Source organism: Ziziphus jujuba, chromosome 5 (genome assembly GCF_031755915.1).
Source record: "Ziziphus jujuba cultivar Dongzao chromosome 5, ASM3175591v1".
Classification (NCBI taxonomy): domain Eukaryota; kingdom Viridiplantae; phylum Streptophyta; class Magnoliopsida; order Rosales; family Rhamnaceae; genus Ziziphus; species Ziziphus jujuba.
Window position 1 is genome coordinate 28,394,499 of NC_083383.1, and position 21,170 is coordinate 28,415,668.

Genomic DNA, 21,170 nt, shown 5'->3' on the forward strand with positions numbered 1-21,170 from the left:
GAATTTTTCAAAATGATTGATCTTAAAGTTAAAAGAAATTCTATGATTAAGCCTATTCTAATAATAGAAGCAATCTTACCCTTTTAAAATATTTGAAAAAGACACCTAAAAAGTTTTAACAAAAGTTCCATAATATCGCTGTAGCACCTGCTATATGTTGACAAAATTTGAGAAAATATAGATGAAGTACAAGACGTATAATTAAAGAAAGGCCAAAGTGAGTTAACCTACGTGTCACCATTTGTAGTCATGTAAAAGACGTAGAGAATGTAAAGAAAAGACAAAACGAGCTAACTTATGTGTCACTTTATTTGTAGTCCTTGGTGAAAACATGGTTTTAAATAAATATGAGGTTATCTTCAAAATGTTTTTGAAAATTTTTTTTTTAAAACATTCAAAAAATTTAAATTTCAAATGGAAATAAATAATTTTTTTTAATATGTGTTAAAATTTTTAAAATTTTATCAAAATTTTTGTAATAAACAGATAGAATTTTATAAATTTTATTAAAATATCTATATTAAATTTTTAAAAATTTGGTTAAAAAATAAATAATATCTATTGAAATTTTATGAATTTTCATGTAAATTTTTTAAATTTTTATAAAAATTTTAAAAATATTCATAAAATTTTTGTTAAAAAAATTATCATGAAAGTTAATTTGCTAAAATATTTTACTAAATATCAATAATATTTATAAATTTTTTATAAACTTTCTTGATATTCTACGTATTTAATGATATAGATGAAATGAGATAAATTAAATTGAATAACTTTGATAGGTTCTATTTATTATATAAATATAATAATATGTACATATAGGATTGATAGCATTTAAATTAATAACATTACATAAATAACAATAAAAAATTGATAGAATATATTATATTAAATATCAAGGATAATTATATTTAATACAAAATCTCTATGATTGATATATTAATAATTACATGAAAAATTATTAAAGACATATATTTTTTATTAATTACTTTTCAAATTTCACATTTCAAAATGAAAAATGAAGAAGAAACCAATAATTTTTAATTAATTAAAAGTTCTATGAGTATTGAAATGATATTTATGAAATATAATGTAATTATAATAATTGTTATATCTTAATTAATAAATAATTTTATCAAATATATAATTTTTTAATAATTTTATCAATAATAGTTTATTAATGATTATTATTGTTTACTATAAATTAAAATTGTTTAAGAGAAATATAATACCTATTTAATATTTTTATAAATTTTATGATCCATTTTGATAATTGATTGATTAATAAGCTAATGTAAAAGTTTCAACAAAAATCTATTTTTTAAAATAAATTTTCATTATTTTTTATAAATTTGTATTGATATTCTATATTTTCCATATTTCAATAGAAATTTTCATATTTTAAATCTTTGATATTTTCACTGATATCGAAATTTTAAACCTTGGATAAAAACAATATAAATATGTTTTGTGGTTTACAATAAGTTAAATTAGGACATAAAACGAAAAGAAAAATATTTTTGTGCATAAGTTTCCCTCTCAAGCTTATAATAATAATAATAATAATAATAATAATAATAATAACAGAAAAAAAATAAAAATAAAAAAGTATGGTCACTTTTAACATAAAAGTATTGGTCGGAATCATTAGTGCTGCTTTTATCCATCAATTTTAAAAATAATTTAATATATTTTAATATTATTTGTAAAATTAAAAATATTAAAAAAGTAATAAAGACACACACACACACACACATTTATATATACAAGATTAAGAATATTTTAAAAAAAATAGTTTTAAAATTAAACAAATATTACGATCCAAATGAAATAATTTGTTTTAAGAGTTAAATATTTTTTTTCTTTAGAAAACAGTTTTTAAAACAAAATATTAAACGCAAACGTAGGAAGATTTCATAAATCTTTGATTTTAGACACAAAGTTCTACTTAAGGTATTGTCCGTATCGTTAACAATATTTTAAATTTATTCTAATTGATATATATATATATATATATATATATATATATATATATATGCTACTTTATGTTAAATTTGAAATGAAAATTATTTATACATTATCATTTTAGTGTAATATAGTCAAGTTTCTATCAAGGTGATATGATAGTTTTAATATTATATATTCTTTTATTAACTACTTGATAATATTAAGAGTTAGAATTTACAACTAAAAACCAATCAATTTTGAATTTATAAAATATTAAAATTCTATTTAAGGAAAATGAGTATTGTTAGAATTGGATAATTAATAAATATAGTTTTAAATTTTAGTTGTAATTTTTAAAAAAATAAATTATAACATTAATCTAGATATTAAAAATTTTATTTAATTATAATTGTGTATATATATACATAAATTTTAAACAAATCCCTCTCCTCTCCATTTGTTTTCTGTCATTTCTCATTTTCTTGCCCCTTTCCTTCAAAATTTCTCCCATCCTTTTTTGTCTCAAAAGAAAAAAATATATATAATAATATGTAAAAACAATTTTATATCCAACAAATCACCTAACATACATATTGATTTATTGAAAAAAAAATACAAAATCAATGTTGTTATGGTTATGAACAACAAAAAATGTAAAATAGCCATTTACTTTTTTATGACTTCCTAGCATGTCCTGTAACTCAACAAAAAATGTAAAATAGCCATTTACTTTTTTATGACTTCCTAGCATGTACTGTAACTCATTTCAAAAAAAGAAAAAAAAAGAAAAAGAAAAAGTAAAAAAAAAACGAGTTCAATAACTTGTTATAAAAAAACAAGAAGTGTACAATAACTTTATTCAAAAGAAGAATAGTACAACAGCCTTATTAAAAAAAAAAAAAAAAAAAAAAAAAAAAAAAAAAAGGAGTACAATAACTAAAGTTAAAATTAAAACTGATTGAGCTAAATTTTAAATAAGGAGGCCCTATTGCCACGTCTCTAGACTACAGTGCATTTCCGAAGTTTGGCAACTTCGACTACCACACCGGACGGCTTTACTCCTCTGTTCTCCTTCCTCCTTACCACAATCTCTTTCTGTAAATGGCAAGAGAGTTAAAGGACGAAAATGGAAATTAAAACACTGCTTTTCAAGATCCATGGCAACAACCTTTAGAACCGTGCCAATAACGCCGCCCTATAGAATAGTGGTCTGGTTCAAATCCAATTCCTTTCTATTTATCAAACGGACACCAAAGGTTCAGATCCACGTAGTCTCTCCAATGATCGTCACTAATAATATCCCCAATGTTCGGTTGATTTTGATCAAGTTCTTCAATCGAAAAGAAGTCTGGAAGAAGCTCCTCCTCGGACCAAGATAGGGAATGTGTGATTACTTCATCAAAGTTTCCATGGTCATCTAACAATCTTTCCCATAAGCTTGTGTCTTCTAGTGAAGATGGCTCACTTTGATTGTCATTTTGTGGTTGAATTTTTGTAAACTTGGTATTGTTCATTCTAGGCAAATATTTTTTAAATCTCTGAGGCCGAGGCTTAAATATATTGGATTTTGTTAATATCTTCTGGGGATCATTTTCTTTTAAACGTTTTTCATGATCCTCAAGTATTACCTTTTTTCTAAGGTGAGTATTCCAATAGTTCTTCACACTGTTTGATGTTCGCCCCGGAAGTCTAGCAGCTATTAGTGACCATCTACATGAATGGTAGAAGCACATATGAAACAAATAAATAAATAAATATGTGTATACAATTATGATTTAGTAGGCTATGCAAAACTCAGATGGATTAAGTAGAGATATAATTGATAATTCGATATAATTGATAATTCATATGTGCGTTGGTGAAATCGTAGATAAAAATAATAATCACTGGTGATAGTTTTACATTCTAAATTTAAAATTTAATGTTAAAATTCTCTTTTCTAATTTTTCAGGAAAAAAAAAATTATGTTACCTTTGCATTATGTAACATAAGTGAGTTAGGCAACAAATATGAGCAAGAAAAAAAAAACAGTAAAAAAAAAAAAAAAAAAAAAACAAGTATTTGAAGTTTTTCATAAGATAATCAGATAATCAGTTTTGAAGTTGTTCAAAAATAAAATTGAATAGTATAATATTAATTAGTATACACAACACCGTTTTAACAATCTTTAAGATATTTAATAGGAAGCCATAATCGACTCAATTCCTTCAATATATTTACAGAGAGAAATAATAAAACATGTCTTCAGAGAAAGAGTGAAAAAAACACTTCAAAGCTTTTTTGCATGTAAATTATATATTAAAATAAAATAAAATCTTGCCTGTTGCCCAGAAGCTTATGAAGTCTAAGGAGAAGATCAACTTCACCCTCTGTAAATTTTCCGTTATTGACGCCTGGCTTCAAATAATTCAGCCACCTCATTCGACAACCTTTCCGGCACCGACTCAAACCTGAAAAATCCAAACAAATTAAAAGCTATATATTATTTTGATTAATTAATATATGTATAGATATAGATATATTATACCAGCTCTAATAGGTACTTTGCTCCAGTTTCCTTCTCCATATTTGTTTACGCAGTGCTTTAGGCGATCATCTTCCTCTTGAGTCCATGCTCCTTTTCTCATATCCAAAGAGGCTTTTCCTTCCATTTAGTGTACTCTCTATATTTTCATTTAGTATACATGTTAAGTGATTGTTCTATAAATAGCAATCTGTAACTAATCTTGGTAATGGAGGGGCCCCACAAAGACATCACGCATTAGCCGGTGCAAATAATTTCCAAGCAACCAAACTATGCTATGGTGAGCTTGTATAATTTGGATGCAAAGACTCTTTGGTAACAAAACTGTCCAAGTCATTTATATATATACAATGATGCTTAAGTGAATCTATTTTCAACTTTTTTAAATTGAAGATGAATAACTTAATTATCTATAATTATCATTGGATTAATATATATTTGATATAATATATCATCCAACAATTTCAAATGATAAACATTTTTATCTTCAATTTAAAAAATTAAAGATATTTTTATCTCAGCCGAATATATATACATATAAAATTTTACTGTAATAGATTTGCATGGATATTTTATGATCAACGTATTATATTTTATCAATTTTCGATGGTACCTATAATTTCTACAAATTCTTTGATTTGGTGAAAAGTGGGTAGAAATTAAGGTAGGTATGTAAATCTAGAATAGCATAATTATAATATATATATATATATATATTCTTATAAGTATTATATATATATATAACCATTTAAGATGCGAACCGTTCGCATGAGGATCCACAGTATTAATAAATGATTTTTGAAAAAATCATCATTAATATTATCATATAGAGACAACATTGACAATGACTTTTTTAAAAATCATCTTCATAGCATATATATATATATATATATATATATATATATAATAAAGTCCAAGTTAAAGGACCATATATCTTGGATTGTTATATTCAGACCGTCTGACATCAGCCACTAGTCCGTCCTAATGCAACCTTCAAAATGTTGTTTGCTAGCTAGCTCAAACCTACATTTAATTTAATTCTTTCAAACCCTTTTTTTTTTTTTTTTTTTTGAGAAATTAGATACTGACTACATATAATCCAACAAAATTATATGATATCTACATTTTAACAAAATGCAAATTAAATAATTAACCTACCATATAGTATATATGGAAAAATATTAAATTGTGCAAACTAGCTAGAAATATAGAAATTAATGGATAAACCACGTTTTATTTTTTATTTTTTATTTTTATTTTTTTTAATATAGCTGTTGGAGTGGTGCTGCACATTTTTTTGAGTCCATCCATGGAGACCAAACCGAGCTACAAGTCTTGCAGATCAAGCCAACAATCTTGGGGGACCAAGTTTTAAACCAATGTAAATTGAAAAGAAAAACTAATGGCTACTTGGATATAAAGCCAAGAGACAACTAGAGAGTTACTTTGGTAAATAATGCCAAAATGCCATGAGAGAAAGGACTCGAAAAATAATGCCAAGACTCCACAAAAGAAAAAATAAACAATGTAAGAAGGAAATGTGAAAAAGAAATAAACATGTTGCCGGGAGAAACCAAAAAATGAAAAGCTCCCATCTTCCTTTCTATCTTGCTTTCATCTTGTAATTGAAAATAATTCAACACAAATCATTTTTTCTAAATTCTAATTCTCTCTTATTCTATTGCTTCTGAATTTATTTTTGAGATAAAAATATTTTCTATTAATGTTTAACAATGATATGGGGAAGACAATCTAACTTATTTTTCTAATGGTAGTATTAGAGCAGCAATCTATCTTATATTTCTAACAATAGTACTATAAATTTACCATTCCTATGTATTGCCAAGTATTATCTTTGTGCTCGTTTGGTATGCGGTATGCAGTATTATATTGTAATGTATTGTATTGTCATAGATTGGAATGGATTTGTATTGGAATGAATTGTACAATATTATATTACATTATATTTGATGTTATGATGGATTATATTATATCTATATAATATATAAAAGTAGAAGAATATATGCCATGTATCATCATATTATCATTTTAAAATCCCTCCAAAATCATCAATTAAAAAAAATCATTTTTTTATTATTATTTATGATCCTATCAAAATATTAGTCAATACCAAATGGAGTAGCTATTTAAAAATTGACTGTATTAAAAAATATATATTTTTATTATTATAATGTTAGATAATTGACTTAAAAAATATGTAAAAATAGAATAGTCAATGTCATATATCATTATAATATTCATCCAAATTTCTTCTAAAATCATCTCCCCTCCTTTTATCATTTAAAATCCTATCAAAATATTAATCACTATCAAATGGAACAGTTAATTAAAAGAATGAGATTTCTTATCTTTTATGGCTGTAATAAAAATTATATAAAGTCTATTATTATAAAATAATTATAAATATATATTATTATTTATTAACAGTAAATATATATATAGATATATATATTTATTTATTATTATAATATTATAAGTATAATCATGGCTTTAAATATATAAATTTTTCTCGATTTTTTTTTTCTAAGAGGTCAAAAGGAAATTTATGTTTCAAATAGAAATTGATAAAATTTCTATAAATCCATCAAAATTTTAATGGAAATTTCATCAAAATATCCACATCAAATATTTAACAATTTTGTTAAAAATCCATAATATCCATCAAAATTTTGAAAACTTTCAGATAAATTTTTGAAATTTCGAAGAAAATTTTGAAAATATCTATGAAAATTTTAAAAATTTTTTATAAAAATTCAAAAATTAAAAAATATTATTGATTTTTAGTAACTTATTTTACCAAATTAACAACAGTGATTTTTTTTTAGCTTTTTGATTGTCTTTTAAGTATTTAATGATATAAATAAAATAAACTGAATTAAATTTAATAGCTTTAATAGATTCTATTTATCGATAAAATATATATATATATATATATATACTTACTATACATTTTTATAAGATGGATTTATTAGAATCTCATAATTACAATTTAATAATTGATTATATAAAAATAAAAAATAATAACATAAAAATACAATATTACACAATATTGATATTAATAGTATTTAAATTAATAACATTAAGCAAATAAACATAAAAAAATGATAAAAATATATTATACTAAATATTAATGACAGCTATATTTAACACACGATCCTTATAATTAACATATTAATAATTACATAAAAATTTATTAAGGAGATATATATTTTAATAATTATTTTTCTCATTTTACATGTCAAAATGAGAGTAAAGAAGAGACCAATAATTTTCAATTAATTAAATATCTTATGAGTATTGAGATGATATTTATAAAATATAATGTAATTATAATAATTGTTTTATCTTAATTAATAAATAATTTTATCTATATACTTTTTTTTATATTTTTATCAATAATAATTTATTTATAATCGTTACCACTTATTATAATTTAAATTGGTTAAGAGAATTATAATATCTATTCAATATTTTTGCAATTTTTATAATCAATTTGATAATTAATAAATTAAATAAGCTAATGCTAAAGTTTTAACCAAAAAATTATTTTTTAAATAAATATCCATCATTTTTTATAAATTTTTATTGATATTCGATATTTTTCGATATTTACATAGAAATTTTCATATTTTAAACATTTGATATTTTCACTGATACCGAAATTTTGAACCTTGAGTATAATTACCACGGTTGTGTTTAAGTTATTAATTAATATCTCTATAAATAATAATAAATAAATATTTCTTTATTATTATAATATTATAATAGTATATATAGTATTAGATTTTTATATTATTATTATTATTATTATTATATTATAATATTTTTATAAAATTACATATATGTTTTATTTTTAATATAATAGATTTGCGCCTGAAGTGAAAAAATAAAATATATATTTTTATTATTATAATATTATATATGAAATAAATTGTATTTGCATATATATGGCTTCCATAATCAAACGTATTTTAAATGTTTTTACATATATAAATGTGATTATATGAAAATTAATAAAGATATTTGTTTATTTGGATTAAAAAATATATATAATATCATAAATAATAATTGTTAAATATGGGAAATAAAATTTATACTCAAAACAAATTATTTTATTTTATTTTATTTACCGAATAAGTTAAATACATTTATTTATAAATTAATAAGTAGCACCTTCTATTTATTTAAAATTTCATTGTTCAATATTTTGTTATTTTTTATTCTCTCATATTTCTGTTTTAGTTATTAAATTTTTTTTATTGTTTAATTTTAATTTTTTTTAGGATGATCTTAATCATGATCATCTTAATCATGAGCATGAACATGAACCATGCTGTAATTGAAGTTGACAATGATGAATCAAAATATGTTGTGAAACTAATTGAAAAGAAGAAAATATTTTTTTACAAAGATTCCCCGTTGATTATTAATTCATCTTTATGTATCAAATTTTTCAAGATAATGAAGGACAAAAATATAAAAAAGAGAAAATGTAAGAAAGTATTTAGGCCGATGGCATGTAAGAAAAAATAATATGATCATTCTGGGAATCAAGTGGTACCAGAATTCTTGAATTTTGAGATAACCTCATTGAACAAGAAGCAACTTAGGAAGATTAAGTGTTTATAAACAATATTATTATTTTTTTTTTATTATGTTTCATTTTTTTATTGAAATCTAATGTGTTTGAACAATAATATTTTAATTTTTATTTGAATTGAAACATAAAAAAAAAAGGTTTTATTTTAGTTGTTATAAATTATAATGTTATAGCTTAATGAAATGAAATTTCATTAACGCCTAATAAACCACTCTGTACCTTGATGCCTCCCCCAATCTTTTGAGTAATAATGCATGTTTATTCTTATGTTAAAAAAAAATATATAATATAACATATAACATTTTTTATAATTATTTGTGTTATTTTATATATATATATATATATATTAGGGTAAAATGCAAGTTAGTATTTTTTATTTTCAACTTTTTTTAATTTGGGATTTGTAAATTTTTTTTTAACATGTGATATCTTCTACTATCCAACCCGTTAAAACTAAACAATTTCTGTTAAAAAATTAGCCATGTAAGTGTCACATGACAAATAAATCAATTTTTTTAATAATTTAATATTTTTTAGAAAAATTTATGGGGAAAAAATGTTTGAAAAATTGAAAATAAAAAACTCACCATTTCGACGCAAACCTCACACACTTTTCCAGTTGATCCGGCTCTTTATTTGATTTTATTTAATAAATCGGTGGCCCTGAAATTTGATCACTAGAAGATGTCGAGGTGAGGTTAGAGAGTGTAGAGTAATTTGATAACAATATGGGGATCCTAATTTTTGTGTAGAGCAATTTGAGGCTCTCTGATTGCAGCAAAGGAATTGAATAAGATGAACTGGGCAAGAATGGAACCCAAAGAAAAAATCAATTGCTTCATAATTAATCATTCCGTTCTCGATTTTAATCAATGGTTATGGGAAATTTCAATTATTGATTGCTGTTGTAATGGGTTGCCTTCAAGAAGAGCTGAAAAGGATTAATTAGCAGCAACAGCATTTCTCACTTGGAAAAAATATAATACACGTTTCTCTCAACTCGAAACCCTACAAAAACCCATTTCTCATTCAAGCTTTTGCTTCTTCTTTGTTCCCACTACTACAATCCCAAACCAATTCCCCCTCCAAACCCATCACCATAATTTCAGGTGGGTTTGACCGCTGTCTCGTGTCCTCTTCTTCTTCTTCTTTATCATAATCATCATATTCTTTTTCTTATTTATTTGTTTCCTCCTCTCCTTCTTCTTTATCATCCTTATCATCTTCTTTTTCTTTCTCCTTCTATTATCCACAAAGCGACCACCGCCATCTCCGCTGCCACCTCGGACGACGTTCCTTTTCACCAGAACCACCATGACCCTTCTTCACAATCGAGTTAAAAGGCTAGGGATTTATAAAACGCACCGTTTAAAATTTTAGGTTTTTTTAATTAATTTTCCTACCTATTAATTCAAAAAAATTGAAATAAAAAAAAATCAATTTAGAGGTCATCTGAGTAGCACATGATCCATTTTTAACGGATTCTGTTAAAAAATAACAGATTTGGTAATAGAGGGTATTAAATGTTAAATTTTTTTTTTACATACCACAAATTATAAAAAAGTGAAAGTAAAGGATATTAAATTGCATTTTACCTCATATATTATCTATATTATATATTAAAATAAGATAATAAAAAATTTTCTCCTATATTATCATTAGATTTAAATATAATTAATTATTTAAATTATTTTTAAAATCATTTATTATGATTATAACACTATGCTAGTACTTCTATTAAATAAAAATAAAAATATCCAAATTTATATATTTTATTAGTATTAGTATTTTTAGAAAAAATTGCCGCATATCTCCATAAACATCACCAATCCTGCTCACAAACAAGAATATGTTAAAAAACCATCAATCCAATCCAGATTAAAAAAAAAAAAAAAATCTATTGCTTTTATGTTCATCCAAATGTCAAATAACCTCAACCCCACCTAGGAAATTTGGGCGCGGACCTAGGTTGGAGTTTTTCTCTCTGGCTTTTCTCTCTCTCACTCTTTGTTTTCCTCACTTTGGTTTTGCGTCCTATTGTTCTGGCTCCTACACACCAACAATGTCACATTAGAAATTCAACAGAAAAAATAAAAGAAAACCCCAAAACATCAGTTTCTGCCTGTTCAAAAATCTTCTCCCGTTGCATATACCATCTTTCACCGAAATTCAACATCTGACTTCAAAATTTGTCAGCACCTAAACATTTACACTCGATCAGCCTCTCTCAGAAATTGGTTCTTTTATGATCTGGTTGGGCAAGTGTGGAGGTTATTTTATTTTATTTTATTTTTGTTGTGTTTAAACTTATGTCTGTGTTTTGTATTAGCTAATACCAACTATTTCCTTTGTATAAGTTATCCAGTTCCTCTTGCATTGCATTAAATTGAATCCCATGTATCAAGTTGTATAAACCTTTTTTTCACACCAAATATCTAATTGGAATTAGCTAATATAATACAAAGCTTCTATACAATGTAATACAGCACACCAAATAAGCCTTTTATGTATAATCAACACGCTAACTAATGGTATTACCCAAAAAAAAAAAAAAAGCTAGTTGATGGGATTTCCAGGTTCTAATGATCAATAGATTTCTTTGGATCGGCCAAACTGATAAACTATTGATTATTTGTGGAAAATATGCATGATGAATCATCAATATTTCTATATACATAGATAAAATTCTAACTTGATGTTTTTAACATAAATATAGGATACAGCCAATCAAGAACAACAAGATGTTCATTTTATGGTGTACATCTAGGACGATACTATTACGTGGACCTACGTGATATGCATTTAATCTATGTTGTTATATATGATCAATATCTTGGACACTAACACATATTATAGTTAAAAAATTATAATCTTAGATAATACATAAAGAAAATGTTATTCGTCACCACTAGTAACTGATCACTAGGGAGACCTACATACCATAGGGCAGTCTTAAATGGTTATTAATAAAGGGGTTCATTTGTAGAGCTTTAGTATAAAAAATAATATAATTAGATATTTTAATTAAAATTTATAATATAAGATAGTGATCGTCGTCAATAGTAACAAGTGTCAAGATTTATATATGAATATATTATCCCCACTTAACTCTTATTATAAGCATGAGTTAGTTTATGAATAATCTATAACAACCAATGTGGGCAGGTGCAAAAAGCATTAGCAAGTTACCTGATGCCCAATCCAATATCATCCGAATGTGGAATGGGGGACGATTCAAATGTAACGATAACCACTCTCATAATGATGAAGCCTTTTTAGTGTAGTTGGCTTCAAAGTGTGAAAAAACTCTGCAATTAAATGTGCTATGATGGGAGGATAGGTGATCTCCTAGAATGCCTAAACAAAAAACTTTATTTCAAATGTAATGGCTAATTTGGGAACAATATCAGTAGAAAGAGATAGATCTGCCAATGGAAGTAGGGTGTTAAGATGGTATACCTGGTCAGAAATGTTTCAGCGAAAACGCTAAGTGCCAAGAAGGGTCGATTGCGATGATAAGTGTAGACACTGATATGCTATGTGGTATCCAATGCTATATTGTCCAAATGTGAAATGGAGTATGGTTCAAATATAATAATAGTCATTCTCACGGGAAGCTGCTTAGGCGAAAGTAGTTTAGGAACATGTGACCTCTTGGGAAGCTCTGAACAAGAAAATCTCATGCCGAGTACGATGCTCAATTGAAGACAATATTGACAAGAGTAACAAGTCCGCTAAAGGAGAAATAATATCACAAATAGTATCAAAGCCTATACTTGACCAAAAGTATACCAACGAAGACATTAGGTTCCAAAGGAGGTAGATTGTGATGACTAGTATGGATGGATGCAAGAGGCACTCGTAGGCTACTTAGCATCCAATCCCGTATCCCCAAGGTGTGGTATAGAGGATGATTCAAATATAAGAATAGCCACTCTCATAACATTGAGGCATTTTCAAAGAGGTTAACTTCTGGGTTTGAAAAAACTTCAAAATTAAGCATGCTCAGGTGAGAATACTCCACAGATGGGCAATCTCCAAAGAAGCTCTAAGTAAAAAACTCATATTGAATGCGGTGGCTAAATTGAAGACAATATCGGCTTAAAGTGATAGCTCAACCAATGGAAGTAAGGTGTTATGTGCTCCAATGAAAAGATATGTGACATCTTAAGAACTACAGGTTCACCATTGGAGGCGGGTGTTATAAATGGTATCAGAGCCTGTACTCAATCAAAAGTGTAACAGTGAGGACGCCAGATCCCAAGATGGGTAGATTGTGATAACCAGTGTGGGTGAGTGCAATAGACATTGGCAAGCTATCTACTATCTATTCCTACATTGTTTGGATGTAGAATAGGGATGGTTCAATTGCAATGATAACTACTCTCATAATATCGAAGTCTTTTCAGAGAGGTCTGCCTCAGGATTCGAACGAATTCTATAGTTCAGTGTGCTCCAGCTAAAGGATAAGTAACTTATTAAAAAGCCTAAATAAAAAACTTCATACCGAATGCAATGGCTATATTGGAAACAATATCAATAAAGAATGACAAATCCACTTGTGAAAGTGGGTGTTACATAATCTATTAAAATAGACGTAGTAGAGTGTGTGTGTGTGTGTGTGTGTGTAATTTAAAGTTTATCTTAAAACGATTATAATTAATGATTAGCTCTTAAATTTTAAAATTAAAAAATAACCATCTTGCAAAATTGGAAATATTCATGAAAATAAAAAATATAATAAGCACATATAGTTGTAATTAATAATCTTGAAAATTTTAACTATATTATTCTATCCATACACGATGTATTCAATATACCAATCATGCTTTTAAATGTGAAAACCAATCAACTTTACAATTAACTTGGTGAAGGAATTAAGGTTTTATGGGATACTAGTTTTACAACTCCTCCGCCCCCCTTTTTTTTCTCTTCTTCTGGTAACTAACGTTTTTTTAGAATATATATGGTCTACGGACTAAATGATAAAATAGAATATGTATTTTTAAAATTATAATATTTTTTATTTGATTGAATTTTTAAAATTAATTAATTTATTTATATGGAATTCAAATTCATCAAAATAAAGAATTCCTAATCATTTTATTTAAAAACTTCAGAATATATATTCTGTAAAATAAAGGAATAAAAAAGCAGGCTACTTTATGTTGGCTTTTTCATGCTTTTATTATTATTATTATTTTATGCTTTATATTATTTTCTTCTTCTTTTTTTTTTTTTTCAGCCATATTTTTGCTTTTTTTTAAAATTTGTTTATTGCTACCAAACAGAAGAATACGAATAATTATCATATTACATCCTTTTTTATTTTTAAAAATTATTAATCCTTATTTTTATTTATCATATTTATTTACCAAATCACAATTATTGAGATAATGTTAATTGATATATTTTATAAACAAAATATGAATAAGCGAATATTAAAATAAAAAAAGTGAACCAATTAAACGTTTTTCCATATTATTTAGTAAATATTTTTATAATTTTAACATTTTTTTTTTTTTTATAAGAAAACATGTTGGTATCAATGTTTGCAAATGTAGAGGGTCACATCAAAAAAACGAAAAAAAAAAAAAATCATCATTGAAGCCGAATACAAGGACAAAAAAGTAGGACCACACATGAGACTTCATTTGACATTACCCTTCTTTTTCTTTTTTCTTTTTTTCTTTTTTTTTGGTAATATTCATCTTACATTGCTCAACATAAAAGCATTGCGGTCCATTTTGATTTTTGATTGTGTTAAAAAAAATAAATAAGTAAAAATACACGTGTGTGACTTCATCTACCCAGTGGGCGGGGGTAGTTTTAGAGATGGTGTTGGCCATTTTATGTGACAGAAAACGTAAATGTCTACCACATATTCATGCATATTTCATGGTACCATGGACGTGTTCATAAATTCTCCTCTCAATAATACTGAAACTTAGCTTTCATGGGATTTTAGCAATCTGCGTTTGGTTCCAAAAATATCTCATTCAATGTATCTCAGTGTCATTTACCTCTTTTTCCTTCTTTTCGTATAATTTAATATGTTAATATGTACAAGTAAAATACTACTAAAAGAAAAAGAATTGATAATACTAACAGAAAAGGAATTGACTATTTTTTGGGTATATTTGGGAGGTTCCTGGTCGAGTTTGAAGTCCTGAAGCCTGACGTGGCAAAATTGGTGGTGTCGTGTGGCACATCTGAACCGATAAGTCTCCGGCATTGTTGTGCCAAAGGGCGTGGTTAATCTTGCATAATTGGGACGATGTCTGATTCTTAATAATGGAGTCAACAACCTTGGCCGATCTTCAAGGTCAGGGATTGAACGTGATGACTTGTTTTATAGAAAGACTTGGGAATGACCGAGCATTATGAGGCTCGGAATCAGCATAAATCAGCCCAGTATCAGCTGATTACAATCAGAAAATGGAAATTCGGTTTTTCTCTCGCTGTAATTAAGGAAAGCACTCAAGGATCTGCTAAATCATTCATTTAGGAAAGTTAACATATTAATCCTACAAAATCAGTTTGAGAATATTATTGTCCAATTTAGAAAATCTTAGTTTCATTATTTAAACTATGTGGTCTAATCTTATATTCTTATTAGAGTTTGGCAATTTCTTAAAGATCAAGGAATTCCAATGTTTATAGAAACACAATAATCAGCAAACTAGGTATGCATTGCACATCCACTATCGTTATCAGCTTTAGGCATTCAAAGTGCAACATCTAAATACCTTGGATCAACACCACACGAGTAACTTAGAGACCTTCACTCAATCGGAACCTTGAAGCGAAATAGTGCTTCTACAACTATAAGATGCATAGTCTCAATCATTATTCGAAATTGGATATTATTTGGGATGGTTACACAGTTTACTACCAAATTATCACTCGTTTAGCATAATTTTATCTCCAATAATAATAAAATAAAAATCTATAACTTTGGTACTTGAATTAATAGTTTAGAAAATTTAGTCCAGTTTATTATAGACTTTTGAAGAGATATATAAACATTATGCATTTATGTATCCGTTATGTGATTATGATTAAGTATCAATTGAACAGTTTAGTAATTTGTAATTAAATCAATAAACAAATCAAATATTATCTATATGATATGATTTAAGATTCTTTTAATTCTATTAAAAAAACAGGTTCTTTTAATTAATAATAATAAAAAATAGCAGATTTGAAGATTAAGGAAGTCAAAGCATTCCAACTATCTTGGCACTCCTCAGACAACTAGGCTCAAACAAGTTCAAATAAACATAAAATAAAAAGAAGTAACGTGATTGCAAGAGAAAATATCCAAAAGCCAGAAGGCCATAGAAAAAGCCAAACACCCAGCCCAAAAAGCCGTCCACCTTGTTAAAGCCTCCTGAAGTGAAAATGGGAAACCTTCAAGAGGAAACAGGGTACCGACATACATAAAACAAGTCCCAGCATAAAATAAAAGGACGTCTAAGAAAGTCTAGAATTCCAATCACATCAAACATCATTAGCATGAGTTGAAACATGAATATAATAACAATAATAATAATAATGAGAATGGATACCAAAAGGACCCTACAGTTACAATCCAACTAGCTTGTCAATTCCCAAGTACTTAAAGAAAGGATTTTTTTGATAAATAGCCACTTTATAATTGCATTTTAGAAAAATAGTAAATTTTTTTATTTTTTTAAAAACTAACCAATATTTTACTTGTTTGGACTAAAGTATCCTTATCTATATTTTTTCTTTTCTTTTTTTTTTTTTGTTCTTTTCTCTATCAAAAGGCCTTTTATTTTTTTTGATTTCGGTTTTGTTTTTTTTACTTTCCCTTTGAAAGCGTTTGAAAACGCAGCTAGGGCATTTCAAAAATTACCATTCCGGCCACCATTTTCACCGACATTCGTCTCCCATTCGCCGGCATCGTCCTCATCCATTGTTGTGTCGGCAAGAGTCGTTCGATTGAGAGTACCAGAGACAGAGGAGACACAACAGTTTATGGCTCAGCAGAGCAACCTATCAAATATGCATCAGCAACAGTTGGGCCCTCAAAGTAGTGTAACTGGATTGCAGCAACAGCAGCAGCTGCTTGGTAGCCAGACTGGGAACTCAAGCATGCAAACTAATCAGCACTCAATGCACATGCTGCAACAATCAAAGGCTCCAGGGCAGCAACAACCTCAGCAGAGTGCATCTACTCTGTTACCAACTCAGGGACAGCAGTCACAACCACAACAATCACAGCAGCAATTATTGTCGCAGATTCAATCACAGGCCCCACAAATGCAGCAGCAGTTAGGTTTGCAGCAGCAGCCAAATCCACTACAACGGGACATGCCACAAAGGCTTCAGCCATCAGGTCAAGGTCCAGGATCCTTGCTTCAACAGCAGAATGTAATTGATCAGCAAAAGCAGTTATATCAATCACAAAGAGCTCTTCCAGAGATGTCATCAAGTATGTTCCTTAGTCTATTTCTTTTCTCTATGGTTTTCACTTTCTTCAGATTATCTTGCATTTCAGCATCCATTATTTTCTCTATATTCTATAAAATGTTCTTTTTTTCCAACTCCTGTATATTTTTTTAATCAAAAGCTTTATGTTCAACAATGTTATTATAATTTAAATCAGCCTTGTATTAATGATGCAAGGTTGCACGGTGAAAAAGGACTCTTTAGACATGACTATACGTTCTCTATTTCCCATTTGGATGTGGGAGAAGTTTAATTGTCCATTCTTGACCATGCTTCAATTGGTTTATAGTTATAGTCTTGGAGTGAAATTTCATAATTTTGTTGCTTCACGTTCTTGTTAAATACTTTGGCTTATTGTTGCACCATCCACAAATCTTTTTCTACCTGTAGTAGTCACTTCCACCATAATTCTTTTCTTTACTTGATTGTTCTGTACACTGAATTAATACCACTGTTCAAAATTTTTATCTGCTAGTTAAGATCTTTTTAGTTATTGCCTCCATAGTAAAATTTTATATGTCTCATTGCATATATTCATGCTTTTATATCCTTGAAGCGTCTCTAGATTCAACGGCCCAGACAGGACATGCAAGTGGGGGTGATTGGAAAGAGGAAGTCTATCAAAAGGTAAGACACCATAACTTTCCCCTTTGACTGACTTAACATAAAAGGCAAGACTTATGGGGTTTGGGAAGGGCTTTGGGTTTTGTCTGGAATGCACATAGATTTTGGAACAAAAGTTCAGGAATTATGAAAGATTTTGGAACAAAAGTTTAGGAATTATGAACCATTAAGAGATAAGAATACTGATGAAAGATACTGGGCGGTTTAAATAAAGAATATGAACTCTTTTTAAGCAAGGGAACTCCCTAAATGAAGAGACCACAATGCTTATCTGAAATTCAGCCGCATATACAAACATGTATATGTCACAAATTTCTTTTTCCCCCTAATTCTTAGCATGTTCAAAAATTAGAAATTGATGAGCTCTTTCTTGCTGACATTCATTTGCAGATCAAGAGCTTGAAGGACTTGTATTTTGCTGATATGAATGAAATGTCCCAGAAAATTGCTCTTAAATTGCAGCAGGTATGTTACACGTTACAATTTTCATTATGTGATTAATCTCTCAACTTTTTCTTCTCAACCCACCTTTGTCATTATGGACGTTATCAGTATAGCCAGTCCTTCTGAGGACTGGATCCGCTGTTTGAATTTCTGCAGAGGGTTGGTGCACCTTCTGTGTTAAGGCTGCCCTTTGCCCTGACTGCTACTAATAAATATTATTAAAACTAGAATTGGTTTTTTACTGATATATTGTCTATATATAATACATATATAATATATTTTAATAGAACTTGTTCTTATATGGACCAAAACTTTTTTGCTTAATCATGTTTTTCATTCTTTGTTTGCCAGCATGATTCCCTTCAACAACCCAAAACAGAGCAGCATGAGAAGCTAAGATTATTTAAGGCTATGTTGGACAAAAGTATGGCATTTTTACAGCTTAACAAAAATAGCATTTTAATAGGTCACAAGGATAAATTGCCTTTGTATGAGAAGCAGATAGTAAGTTTTGTCGCTTCAAATAGGCCCAGGAGACCTGCTTCTTCATTGCAGCAAGGACAGCTTGGTATTTAGAATCAATATCACATGCACAAATAATTGCTAGTCTTCTTCCCTTTCTCTGAACTAGTAATATTGAAAATTGTAGTTTTCTATTGACACTTGTTCTGGTGAATTAGTTTTGACAGACAACAATAATTGGAGGCCTATTCAAAGCGGAGAACCAACAATGGACACAAGTGATTGGAGGTCTCAGTTGCAGCCAGATTCACGTCAAAAAATTATCAACAAGATGTATGTGCGTTTTGAGAAAATTTGACTTCATATTTTAAGGATTAGATTTAGAAGTCACATTTGTTGTAGAGTTAAAAAGCAGAAGAAAGAAATATTGGAAATTATTAGTAGTTAAATTTCATGAATGAGCAAAGCTTTCATGGTGGTTTTCTTGTTTTCTATTTTTGTAGGCTGAGATCCTAGCTCTTCCATGCTTTATTGTTTGCATCTTATTCTGGATTCTTTGTCTTCATCAAGGTTTTTTCATGAACAATTCCGGCCGGCAAAATAATCTTTCAAACCTGCAACAGCAGCAGCAGCAACAACGACAACAACAGGTTATGGCTCAGCAAAGCAACCTATCAAATATGCATCAGCAACAGTTGGGCCCTCAAAGTAGTGTTACTGGATTGCAGCAACAGCAGCAGCTGCTTGGTAGCCTAATTCTTTTCTTTACTTGATTGTTCTGTACACTGAATTCATTCCACTGTTCCAAACTTTATCTGCTAGTTAAGATAATTTTTAGCTATTACTTCTAGTAAAATTTTATATCACTGATTGCATATATTCATGTTTTTATATCTTTGTAGGGTCAACGGCCCAGACAGGACATGCAGATGGGGGTGATTGGAAAGAGGAAGCCTATCAAAAGGTAAGACACCATAACTTTCCCCGTTGCTGATTTTACATAAAGGCAAGACTTATGGGGTTTGGGAAGGGCTTGTCTTTGGGTTTTGTCTGGAATACACATAGATTTTGGAACAAAAATTCAGGAAGAATGAACAATTAAGAGATAAGAATACTGATGAAAGCACACTTTGTAGGACATGGGGGTTGTTTAAGAAAAAAGTTAAAGAATATGAACTCTTTTTAAGAGAGGGAACCCCCTAAATGAAGAGACCACAAAGCTTATCTGAAATTCAGCCGCATATAGAAACATGTATATGTCACAAGTATTTTTTTTTTTTCCCTTCTCTCTCTCTCTCTCTCTCCAATTGTTAGCATGTTTAAAAATTAGAGATTCATGAGATCTTTCCTGCTGACATTCATTTGCAGATCAAGAGCTTGAACGACTTGTATTTTGCTGATATGAATGAAATGTCCCGGAAAATTGCTGTTAAATTGCAGCGGGCAAATATCCCACAAACAATGATTCAATCCCATACCCAGCAGCAGCAGCAGAAATTTCCAATGTAGATCTTTGGAAACATCTACAGAAAACCTTAATTTTATCAAACCCAACAAGAACACACGGCCAATATCAGAACACAATCGTCTTTAGTCTTTATCTAATTTTATTCTCTTCTTCTCCTTCCAACTTTGCCTCTTTATTTTCTCAACCCTTGTTTGCGCAGACAGCTAGACACAGATGTACACATTGTAAAAGGAAACAAAGCCACAGCAGAATATCATGCTCTGTTTCAAATTGCTTCCATTCCTTCTACCAACTTTGGTTTTCACTTTATCAGCTTCCTTTTCCCTCTCTAATGATGAAGCTTCTGAGCATCATGGTATGATATCCTTATTCCTTATCCTTCTTCACTTGAAACTCTCATTTTAAAGGCACAAGTTTATCTTACTTAAATGCTCTGTGTTAAATTTGCTTGTTAAAATGATTCTTTTATATATTGATGGGACTGATGGGAATGATTGCAAAGTGGTTTCCTGGGGTACGATTACGAAAAGGCATGTCCTTGAGGCAACGAATGCTGAACTTGTACAAAGCCCATCTCTCATATTGGCTGCCAAGAGAACACA

General features: G+C 28.2%; 3 protein-coding genes across 3 annotated transcripts; 2 read left to right on the top strand and 1 right to left on the bottom strand.

Annotated features, from left to right (window-relative positions):
- Window positions 1-2,882: 2,882 nt before the first annotated feature.
- On the bottom strand, window positions 2,883-4,607 carry LOC125423050 (transcription factor MYB1-like). The gene is made up of 3 exons (XM_048476206.2): window positions 4,475-4,607; window positions 4,268-4,397; window positions 2,883-3,657 (listed from the first exon to the last, which is right to left on the bottom strand). Exons 1-3 carry the CDS (start codon window positions 4,596-4,598, stop codon window positions 3,180-3,182), a joined length of 732 nt encoding a protein of 243 aa, XP_048332163.2. The 5' UTR covers window positions 4,599-4,607; the 3' UTR covers window positions 2,883-3,179.
- Window positions 4,608-16,931: 12,324 nt separating this feature from the next.
- On the top strand, window positions 16,932-19,473 carry LOC107406114 (mediator of RNA polymerase II transcription subunit 15a). The gene is made up of 6 exons (XM_060816965.1): window positions 16,932-17,553; window positions 18,127-18,197; window positions 18,585-18,659; window positions 18,990-19,022; window positions 19,104-19,206; window positions 19,328-19,473. The coding sequence occupies exons 1-6, from the start codon at window positions 17,097-17,099 to the stop codon at window positions 19,456-19,458; spliced, it is 870 nt and encodes a 289-aa protein (XP_060672948.1). The 5' UTR covers window positions 16,932-17,096; the 3' UTR covers window positions 19,459-19,473.
- Window positions 19,474-19,583: 110 nt separating this feature from the next.
- LOC132803650 (mediator of RNA polymerase II transcription subunit 15a-like) lies at window positions 19,584-20,923 on the top strand. The gene is made up of 3 exons (XM_060816966.1): window positions 19,584-19,847; window positions 20,003-20,064; window positions 20,469-20,923. Exons 1-3 carry the CDS (start codon window positions 19,679-19,681, stop codon window positions 20,607-20,609), a joined length of 372 nt encoding a protein of 123 aa, XP_060672949.1. The 5' UTR covers window positions 19,584-19,678; the 3' UTR covers window positions 20,610-20,923.
- The last annotated feature ends 247 nt before the right edge of the window (window positions 20,924-21,170 follow it).

What these genes read in the sequence shown, in the direction of transcription:
- LOC132803650 (XM_060816966.1), top strand. Translation starts at nt 19,679, where the DNA reads ATGAACAATTCCGGCCGGCAAAATAATCTTTCAAACCTGCAACAGCAG. An exon ending in GCAACAGCAGCAGCTGCTTG is followed by an intron (nt 19,848 to 20,002) that starts GTAGCCTAATTC and finishes ATATCTTTGTAG; the next exon opens with GGTCAACGGCCCAGACAGGA. An exon ending in AAGAGGAAGCCTATCAAAAG is followed by an intron (nt 20,065 to 20,468) that starts GTAAGACACCAT and finishes ATTCATTTGCAG; the next exon opens with ATCAAGAGCTTGAACGACTT.
- LOC107406114 (XM_060816965.1), top strand. Translation starts at nt 17,097, where the DNA reads ATGGCTCAGCAGAGCAACCTATCAAATATGCATCAGCAACAGTTGGGC. An exon ending in TCTTCCAGAGATGTCATCAA is followed by an intron (nt 17,554 to 18,126) that starts GTATGTTCCTTA and finishes ATATCCTTGAAG; the next exon opens with CGTCTCTAGATTCAACGGCC. An exon ending in AAGAGGAAGTCTATCAAAAG is followed by an intron (nt 18,198 to 18,584) that starts GTAAGACACCAT and finishes ATTCATTTGCAG; the next exon opens with ATCAAGAGCTTGAAGGACTT.
- LOC125423050 (XM_048476206.2), bottom strand. Translation starts at nt 4,598, where the DNA reads ATGGAAGGAAAAGCCTCTTTGGATATGAGAAAAGGAGCATGGACTCAA. An exon ending in CAAAGTACCTATTAGAGCTG is followed by an intron (nt 4,398 to 4,474) that starts GTATAATATATC and finishes TGGATTTTTCAG; the next exon opens with GTTTGAGTCGGTGCCGGAAA. An exon ending in CATAAGCTTCTGGGCAACAG is followed by an intron (nt 3,658 to 4,267) that starts GCAAGATTTTAT and finishes CCATTCATGTAG; the next exon opens with ATGGTCACTAATAGCTGCTA.